This window comes from Suncus etruscus, chromosome 1 (genome assembly GCF_024139225.1).
Source record: "Suncus etruscus isolate mSunEtr1 chromosome 1, mSunEtr1.pri.cur, whole genome shotgun sequence".
Taxonomy (NCBI): domain Eukaryota; kingdom Metazoa; phylum Chordata; class Mammalia; order Eulipotyphla; family Soricidae; genus Suncus; species Suncus etruscus.
The window spans coordinates 192,616,453-192,626,742 of record NC_064848.1 but is presented as its reverse complement, the minus strand read 5'-3'; the positions used below and the strand labels follow the sequence as shown (position 1 = coordinate 192,626,742).

At 43.9% G+C, this 10,290-nt stretch overlaps 1 protein-coding gene across 1 annotated transcript in view; it reads left to right on the top strand.

Moving 5' to 3' along the window:
- The first annotated feature begins 939 nt into the window (after positions 1 to 939).
- The window catches only part of LOC126001028 (leucine-rich repeat-containing protein 37A2-like), a 46,794-nt gene continuing 37,443 nt past the window's right edge, over positions 940 to 10,290 (top strand). The window contains exons 1-3 of the mRNA XM_049768200.1: positions 940 to 1,948; positions 5,237 to 5,414; positions 9,250 to 9,321. Of these exons, the coding sequence (XP_049624157.1) occupies positions 940 to 1,948; positions 5,237 to 5,414; positions 9,250 to 9,321 (1,259 nt within the window). The remainder of the gene's footprint in view (positions 1,949 to 5,236; positions 5,415 to 9,249; positions 9,322 to 10,290) is intronic.

The window sequence follows — 10,290 nt, the reverse complement described above, 5'->3', positions numbered from 1 at the left end:
TGGCTACCACCTTGGGCCCTACGTCTCTTTCTCCGGTGGCAACCATTGTGGCTCCTGATCCTGTTAGCTCAGCCTCCGGGCTGGGCCCTGTATCCAATCATAGGGTCCGATAACCCCACAGGGCCCTGGTCTTCTGGTTCCTCCTCTAATCTTCCACCTGATTCACCCCATGAGCTTTTACCCCGGGCTGAGCCGGGGGGCGTTCATTACCGGACCATCTCCACTCCAGCCCGGATGTTGGCCCCGCCCCGGCTACTTGACATACCCGCTCCGCCTCTAGAAGGGCCGAATTCAAAGCAAGGAAAGTTCCTATTTCCGCCTGCAAATCTCGTCGGCCTTCAAAGCGATGCTAAAGCGGTCAGAACACCCAGACACTCTACAAAGAGACATCACCGTCCACAACAGATGCAGGACGATTACTTAGATTCCGGTATGGATATCTTTTATCCCGAGGGGAGTGAGCCTATGGGTGTAGTGGGACATTCAGAGCAACAGCCACAGATCACCCCTGAGATGGAATCTTTTTCACTCCAGCCTCAGCATTCAGAACCCTTTGGAGAGGTAGGACCGCTCCCCCTTGGGGGTCTGAGCGCTGGAATTTCAGCAAACACACAGCGGACCCCAGCTGCAATCCCAGGGTCTTCCGAGGAATCAAAACCTTTAGATCAGAGCCCAGATGAACTGTCAAATATTCCTGAAGAGTTTGATACTGCTTCAGACATGCCTGACTCCCTAGTTCAGCCTACCCTGGTTTCTGAGGGAAAGGACTTTTCATCCATGCCTCAGGAGCTGGTCACTCATAATTCAGAGCCCTCTCAGGATTTTGTACCTCAACCTGTACAGAACCGACATAAAAATGTACACTCTCCAGACCAAAATGAAGCCCATCGTTCAAATCTATCTCTTGCCACCACTAAAACTGCCTCTCTGCAAATCACTATGACTACCGTGGTCATCAATGAGAGTGAAACTTCTAGTCAGCTGGGAAGACTAAATCTAACTCAGATTGCAGAAAGCCTTGAGAATGAGCAATCTTTAGCCCAGCAGGAGGCCAATGTTCAGCCATTAGAGAACCCTAAGAAGGATGAATCTGCTATTCCGCAGGGGGCAGTGGCTCAAGCTCCAGAGATCCCCGAGGTCAATGAATCTTCAGTCCAGCAGGAATCCCTTGCTCAGCCTTCTGAGCCACCTGGGGAAGATGTTGCTCAGTCATTCCTACATCCTGAAGAAAATGTTCCACCTCCAAATCAGAATGAAGTGCCACCCTTAACTGTTGCCAGTATCACTGCTAAATCTACAGAGATGACCATGACCATGTTTGCAGAAGTGAGCAACGATGTTGACTCTTCTCTGATGCAGCAGGAGGTCTCGGGTCAACCTCTAGACTCATCAGGGGAGCCCGTTGCTCAACCATTTATACAGTCTGAAGAAAATGTTCCAAGTCACAATAAACCTCCAGGCTTAAACTTGCCCGATGTCACTGCTACACCTGTGAATGCAACAGTTCCCATAGTTCCAGATGTTAGTAATGTTGAATCTCCAGTTCAGCAGGAGGCCCAGGCTCAGCCTCCTGAGCCATCTGAGGAGTCAGTTGCTCAATCACTGCATCCTGAAGAAAATGTTTCGTCTCCAAATCAGAATGAAGCTCCGCACTTCAACATGCCCATAGCCACTGCCAAGCCTGTGGAAGTGACAGTCACCATCTCTACTGAGATGAGTGATGAGATTCAAACTTCTCCAGTTCAGCAGGAGGCTCAGGTTCAACCTCCAGAGAAACCTGAGGAGGCACCAACACAGCCTATAGAGCCAAATGCGGAGGTTGTAGATCAATCATTAAGCCATCCTGAAAATAGTCCCCCTCCAAGTAAGAATGAAGCTCAGCCTTTAAATTTGCCCAGTGTCACGGGTAAACCTATGGACGTGACAATTACCTTATCTGCAGAGATCGGTAATGAGACTGAACTTTCTTCAATGCAGCAGGAGGCACAGGCTCAACCTCCAGACTCATCTGCGGAGTCCTTTGCTCAACCATTTCTGCATCCCCAAGAAAATGTTCCATCTCCAAGTAAGAATGAAGTGCCACACTTAAACATACCTACTGTCACTGCTAAGCCTGAAGATGGAACAGTTTACATATCTCCAGAGATAACTATTGAGGTTGAACCTGTTCCAATCCAGGAGATAGCCCCAGCTCAGCCTCCACAATTGTCTTCTTCCATCTCTCAAGAGACCCCAGCTCAGTTGAAAAATGAAGCTCAGCTCTCAAACTTGCCCCATGTCACTAGTAAGCCCACTACTGTGGTAGTTACCACAACTCCAGAGGCCAATGATGAAATTGAATCCTCAGTCCAGGAGACCCAAGCTCCAGCTCCAGAGCTTTCTCTGCTGCCCGAATCAGTCCAGCAGCAGGCCCAAAATGAAGCCCCAGAGATCTCTGATGTAGCAGAATCTTCATCTATCCTGACAGAGGCCCAAAATAATACACCAGGACTCCCTGGGTTCTCTGGCATGACTACATTTCCATCAGACCTGAATGAGCCTCACAAAGAAACCACTGAACATTCTGAGTTGGAAGAATCTTCATCAGTTCTGCAGGAGGCCCAGGATCAATCAGAAAATTCAGAAGAATTACTTCCTATGTCCATGGATCAATCTACCCAATTTACAGGTGACCATGATAATTACATCTTAACCACTCAAGAGGGTCCAGTAAGCCCTCATCTTCTAACTCAGTTCCCAACATTTTGGGATTCTGATTTCAAACATAAAAAATCAAAAAGTCATCCGTTGATACCTCAAATTACAAGGAAGCATCAAGCTCCTCATCATAAATCTGTGAAATTTGAACATACTAAGACAATTTCATCTTTTGTAACCCAGCAGGAAGCCATACTTAAGCTTCCTGCACATCCTAAGGTAGAAAATTCAACTCAGCAAAGTACACCCCCTAAGGTAAAGACTACTGAATCTACTGTAGTGACAGAATATACAGCCCAAAAGGAGAGACCCACCCAGACTCCAAAGAAACAGGAGACAACAATTTCACCAGGTCCCCATCATGCTCAACATCCACACCCTGGTATTATGGTCAAACCTATAAATGTAGCTGTTACTGTGACTGTACACCCTGGCGCACAGGCAGGACATTCTCCAATTCCAGACCAAACCACAACTCGTTCAGTCTCCCTTTCAAAAGTAAAACCTTTACCCCAGAATGAGGCCCCAGCTAAGCACCCTCAAATTCCCAAGGTCAGACTTTTATCGCAACATAAGTCCTTAGCTCAGTATCCACATGAGATTAGACCTTTATCACAGCAGGGGACCTCAGACCAATCTCTGGGGTTTACAAGCAAAGTCAAACATCTACACCGACGAGAGACCATAGCTCAGCCTATAGTTTCCCCTCGGAAGATAGGACTTTTGGCTCTCCAAGAAGATGTTCCAGGTCAGTATTCATCCCCCACAGCAATGGTGATACCTTCTGCAATCCATCAGAGAGTGCCAACTGAACCTAAAGAACTTAAGTCTCCTGAAAATCATCAGGAGGGCCTACTTAAGCATCCAAAGCCTACAAGGGTGTCCCAAAATGAACAAGCAGATCCACCTTCAGATCCACCAGAATATCAGGAAGTGACAGATTCATCTCTAGATCTGAGTGAAGCTCAGCTTTCAGTATCATCTAAAATCAAGATAGGGATGAAGGGTACTACTAAGATCAAACCTCCAATAAACAAGGAAGACTCCGTTCAGCAAGCAGTCAACTCTGTTGAATCTTCTCTGGGGCAACAAGAGGCCATACCTCAGACTCCAGATCCTCCGGAGGTGGAATCTTCCTCAGTTCAACAGGAGGCCCAAACTGTCCCATCAGCACCCTCTAAATTTAAAAAATCTGTTGCTGAGCAGGTCTTGAATCCACCTCTAAAGATTATTGCAAAGATAAGATTTGCAGCTCACACGGAGGCACCCCAGTATTCAACCTCTCAGGAAAATCCAAATGAGTCTCCTTTACCCAATGAAGAAAACACAACTCAGTCTGAGTTGATAGAAGCATCTCCTGCTCCCCAGGAGAACCAATCACAATCTCCAGCCTCCCAGGAGGTCCCAACTACATCTGGAATTCCTAATGAGACGATATCATCTCCAACGCAGGAGACCTCAGCTCAGTTCCCAGAGTCCTCTGAAAAGACAGAACTGTGTCCAACTTCCCAGGCGGTTACAACTTCACTTCCAGACTGCTCTGAGAATACAGAAATAACTTCAGGCCAGCAGAATGCAACTACGAAGACTTCAAAGTCATTTACAGCCCAGAGTGAGGGGACGGCTGTACCTTCAGGACAGAATCAAACTCAGCTTTCAGATTTGTGCAGTACCAGTCCAGTTACTTCTGGCCTGGAACCTATGCAAGAGACCCTCACAGAGCTTTCAGAGCTAACTACTGATATTGTGATGCAAGTTTCAGAGTGTACAGACTCAACAGTTCCAGCACCAACTCAGCATCCATCATCAGCCCAGGCCACTACTACAATAGCACAATCAACTGAGGGAGACCAATCTCTAACCCCAAAGAAGACGACCACGCCTAAGGTTACCACGCAGGAGATCACAACTCAAGCTAGTGATCAAGACCAGTCTTCTGTAAATTATCCCAGAAGTGTAACTCTTGAAGAGGTGGTGGAAACTACAGCCTCAAACACTACTGAATCTGCTGACATGGCACTTTCCCTGCAGCCTCTGAGTCCTTATACAAACCTGAGTGAAGTCATATTTCCACTTATAGACGAGGGTGTTAACGCAACTGAAGGGCCCAATGCAGAGACTTTGGAGTCTTTGGTCACAACTCCAACCATGTCAGAGACTTCAGCTGAGGCTTCAAAGCCCCTAAAAGATGAAGTAACAGTACTGACAAGTAGCACTCTGACAAGCCCTCCTGAGGCAACGTCCGAAGAACAGGTTGAGCAAGGGCAGACTGATCTGGAGGTTACAGCTCCAACCACATCAGAGACTTCAACTCCGTATTCAAAGCCCCCAAAAGAAGATGAGGTAACAGTTCTGACAAGTAGCACTCTGACAAGCCCTTCTGAGGCAACGCCCGAAGAACAGGTTGAGCAACAGCAGACTGATTGGGGTAACCACACATCTGTACCTTCGGAAGTCACTCCACAACCAGAGTCATCTAGGACAGTTCATTCCTCTTCAGTTCACTCTTCAGTTATGCATCCTGTAAGAAATAACTCAGAAAAATCACACACTGTTTCACATGAGCAACTGCAACAGAATGTCTCCACGCACATCAAAATATGTGAGCGCTGTACCTGCACAGAGGAGACACTGTCATGTACTGGTTTCAGTCCAAAGAGGAGGCTCCACAGAGTGCCCTTGCCAGAGCCCAACAACCGCAACACCTTCACCATCCTGTAAGAATTTCCTTCTCTCTGTTCTCTACATTCTGCCTATGACACAGTGGCCTTTTCTTTAAGGTCTTCCTGTGCTTTCCTTTTCTCCCCTGCCCACATTCAATGGTTCTCTACTTTTATCTGTTGTTAGTAAAAGATATACTCGTTCTTAACTATTGCTTTCTCTTCTCTGGTCTTTTGCTGATAATTGCTCCTATTCCCTTACCTGTTTCATCTTTTTTTTTTTTTTTTTTTTTTTTTGGTTTTTGGGCCACACCCGTTTGACGCTCAGGGGTTACTCCTGGCTATGTGCTCAGAAATCGCCCCTGGCTTGGGTGGACCATATGGGACGCCGGGGGATCGAACCGAGGTCCTTCCTTGGCTAGCGCTTGCAAGGCAGACACCTTACCTCCAGCGCCACCTACCCGGCCCCACCTGTTTCATCTTACCCTCAACCCATTTTCCCCATCCCCACCCTCAACCCATTTTTAACCACTTTATCCATCCAGTTCTTTAAGTAGTGTTCTCCCCTTTAGCTCATTTTTTAAGTATATGCTTATCTTGTTTTCTTTATTTTCTTTTTTAATTTTATTATTTTATTTAATTTTATTTAAGTTATATTTTGTTTTATTTTATAAATTTTATTTTAGTTATATTTTATTATTTATTTTATTTTATTTTATGTCACACCTGGCAGTGCTCAAGGGTTACTCCTGGCTCTGTGCTCAGAAGTCCCTCCTGACCATATGGGGGCCATATGGGATGATGAGATTTGAACCACATCCATCCTATGTGCATGGCAAACACCTGATCACTGTACTATCTCTCTAGTCCCAACTTATCTTTCATTAGTGGTGATACAACCATGTGGTCATAAACATAAATTCTGGAACCAGACTACCGAGTTGATCATTTGTTCGCCTTGTAATCTTGGGCAAGTTGTTTAGATCTGTAACTCAGCTCCTTTTTTTTAAATTAATTAATTTTGGTTTTGGTTTGGGGCCACACCTGGAGGTTCTTGGGTTATTCCTTGCTCTGCCCTCAATAATTACTCCTGGTAGGCTCAAGGGACCATATGGAATGCCGGTGACCAAACCCAGTTTTGGTCGTGTCAGCCCTCAGTTCTCTTCACTTTAAATAGGGATTATGATAAATTATTTTAGGATTATTATCTTAGGATAAATTATTATCTTAGGATAAATTATCTTAGGATTGTTGTAATATGTGTACATTTTAATATTATAAAGTTAATACTCTCTAACAACTTTAATATCTTATAGGAATGGGGCCAAGATGATGGAGAAGTTGATTGTAAGACCTCTCAGGTCAAATTGCAATAAAACTAGTAATACTATGACATCTATATAAATACCTATTATCAGTAACTAGCATATACATGAATGTTATTTGTTTCTTTTCTTTTTTTTTTTTTTTTTTTTGTTTTTGGGCCACACCTGGCGGTGCTCAGGGGTTACTCCTGGCTGTCTGCTCAGAAATAGCTCCTGGCAGGCACAGGGGACCATATGGGACACCAAGATTCGAACCAACCACCTTTGGTCCTGGATCAGCTGCTTGCAAGGCAAACACCGCTGTGCCATCTCTCCGGGTCCTCTTATTATTCTTAATGTCATTTCAGAATTTATTTTTGCACACTGGCTTCCTATATAAAGCTCTCATTTTCCACAACTAGCATTGTGGGGACCACATGAGTATGACATTGTTTCTAGTACATGATGCTTCTGAGAAGGGATAATGCATCCAAAAAAATTGATATATAATCAAGTACTAAAAGAGACAGAATGGGGCCACAGAGTGAGACCTGAGTGATAGCACAGCAGTACTGCATTTGCCTTGCACACTGGCTGACCCTGGTTCTGTCCCTGGTGTTCCATATAGTCCCTCAAACTAGGAGCGATTTTCTTTTCTTTTTTTCTTTTTCTTTTTCTTTTCTTATCTTTTTTTTTTTTTTTTTTTGGAGGGAGGCACACCTGACGGTGCTCTAGGATAACTCCGACTCTGCACTCAGAAGTCACTTTTGGCAGGCTTGGGGACCACATGGAATGCCAGGAATCAAACCCAGGTTTGTCCTGAATCAGATGCGTGCTAGGCAAATGCCCTACTGCTATGCTATCTCTCTGGCCCAAGGAATAATTTCTGAGTGCATAGCCAGGAGTAACCCCTGAGTGTCACGAGGTGTGGCCCACCCCAAAAAAGAATAGGGCCAGAGTGACAGTACGGTGGTAGGGCATTTGCCTTGCACATGGCCAACTTGGAATGAACCCAAGTTCAATCCCCAACATCCCATATGGTCCCCGTCCCGTCCCCCCGCCAGTCTGCCAGGAGTGATTTCTGAGCACAGAGCCAGGAGTAATCCCTGACTGCCTCCTGGTGTGGCTCAACCCCTCCTCAAATAAATAAATAAATAAATAAATAAATAAATAAATAAATAAATAAATAAATAAATAAATAAAAGCATAGAAATGTATGGAATCCATAGGGGTGGAAGTCAAGGAAAACTGCATAGAGCTAACACAAATTCAATTTAGGTTGTAATTAGAGAGAAATTGTGCTTTATCAAATGGAAACAGGGTGCTTATTAAATGGCAGGGTGCTTGCCTTGTACAGGACATTCTATATGGTCCTTCAAACACTGCCATGAGTGACCGCTGACTGCAGAGCAAGGGATAAGTCCTAAGCAACGTTAAGTGTGCCTCCCTCCAAATAAAAACTTTGTGCAGCTACATAGCTGTCAATTCATGGGCACATTCTCATTATTACAATAGATCAGTAAATAGAATAAGATATGAAAATCCCACTTACCCTCCCTACTACTTGTATGATCACTGGCGATACTGTTGTTATTGCCTTCTTGTGTTTTGTTCCTTCTAGTCTCTTTTCCTTTACATTCCCACTCCTACTGAAGATAATACTTAATGATTTGTTCTTTTTCCAATGAATATCTCTTTCCACACTAGTCCTCCTCTTTTCTAATTTCTAATTTCCCTATTTTTATTATCTAGAAAGTTCAACAGAGAGCACGAACCCAAAGTTCTGGTGTTCCCTGGGATAGTTTCTTAACACTTATTGGCTGCTAATTTTGTCATTTTCCTACATATTACAATTATAAAAGTATACTCTTAATTGATTTGTAACGGGTTACAATAGATGTGAGCTTGGAAAAATTATTTAAATGCAAATTAACTGGGGCCGGTGAGGTGGCGCTAGAGGTAAGATGTCTGCCTTGCAAGCGCTAGCCAAGGAAGGACTGTGTTTCAATCCCCAGTGTCCCATATGGTCCTCCCAAGCCAGGGGCATTTTTTTTCTTTCTTTTTTTTTTTTTTTTTGTTTTTTTGTTTTTTCGGGCCACACTCGTTTGATGCTCAGGGGTTACTCCTGGCTAAGCGCTCAGAAATTGCCCCTGGCTCAGGGGGACCATATGGGACGCCAGGGGATCGAACCACAGTCCTTCCTTGGCTAGCGCTTGCAAGGCAGACACCTTACCTCTAGCGCCACCTTGCCTGCCCTAGGGGCAATTTCTGAGCGCTTAGCCAGGAGTAACCCCTGAGCATCAAACGGGTGTGGCCCGAAAAACCAAAATAAATAAATAAATGCAAATTAACTGGTATTATTTTATCTACTCTAGAAGTAGAAGCAAGAAGTTCAGATTCTGAAGAGATGCTTCATTGACTGGTGGTCCCACTTTATGTTTTTAATTGGACAAAATGGAAAGTCGGTAGCTGTAGAATTAGATATTTTCTGGATAGAATATTCCCCAAATGCTATCATAATTCTTTTGCTTGTATCTATTCCTTCTTTTCCTACCTATTCAAGTCTGTGAACTTTTTTTTCTTCACAGAAATTTCCATGGAAACTCTATTTCTTACATTGATGAAAATATATGGAAGTCATACCGTTGGTCTGAGCAACTGTGAGTATAGTCTCCAAATATGAATATAAAAAATGACTGGATCATAAGCAGCTCCTTGGTATGCATTTTTAAGCTCAATACCTCTGATAAAATGTATTTCCCCTTTATGTTCCAAAGCAACCTCTTTTGGTTATAATAGTTCTAAATATAAATAGTATATGTAAATATATATTTTATTTACTGAAATTCATATAGCAAATATTTAGTGTGCTAGAAACTGTTTGGGGTGGGACATAGGTACAAGAACAAAGTAGTAGATCATTGATCTGATTACCTCTCAATGAGATAATTTACAAATAAATCATAAAATAAATGCAGATACATATAATCACAAATATTGATGACTTCTTTGAAAAAACTGAAAAAGAAAAAAAAACATTTTAGAACAGCCAATTTTATTTATAGGTATATTTAATTAAAAAAAAAAAACCCTGTAAGTTACAGGGGTAGGAGGATTGACCAAAGTATAAAAATTACAAATAGGGATCAGAGAGATAGCATGGAGGCAAGGCATTTTCCTTTCATGCAGAAGGTCATTGGTTTGAATCGAGGCATCCCATATGGTGCCCCGAGCCTGCCAGGAGCAATTTCTGAGCATGGAGCCAGGAGTAACCCCTGAGCGCTGCCGGGTGTGACCCAAAAAAACAAACAAAAAAAAAATTTAAGAATAAATATTGTGGGGCCGGCGCTAGAGGTCAGGTGTCTGCCTTGCAAGCACTATCGTAGGACAGACCACGGTTCGATCCCCCGGCATCCCATATGGTCCCCCCAAGCCAGGGGCGATTTCTGAGCGCATAGCCAGGAGGAACCCCTGAGCGTCCGTGGCCCAAAAATCAAAAAAAAAAAAAAAAAGAATAAACATTGTAGGGGCAGGAGTAATGGCGCAGCGGTAGGGTGTTTACCTTGCACTCGGCTGATCCAGAACAGACTTCTGTTTGATCCCCCAGTGTACCATATGGTCCCCCAAGC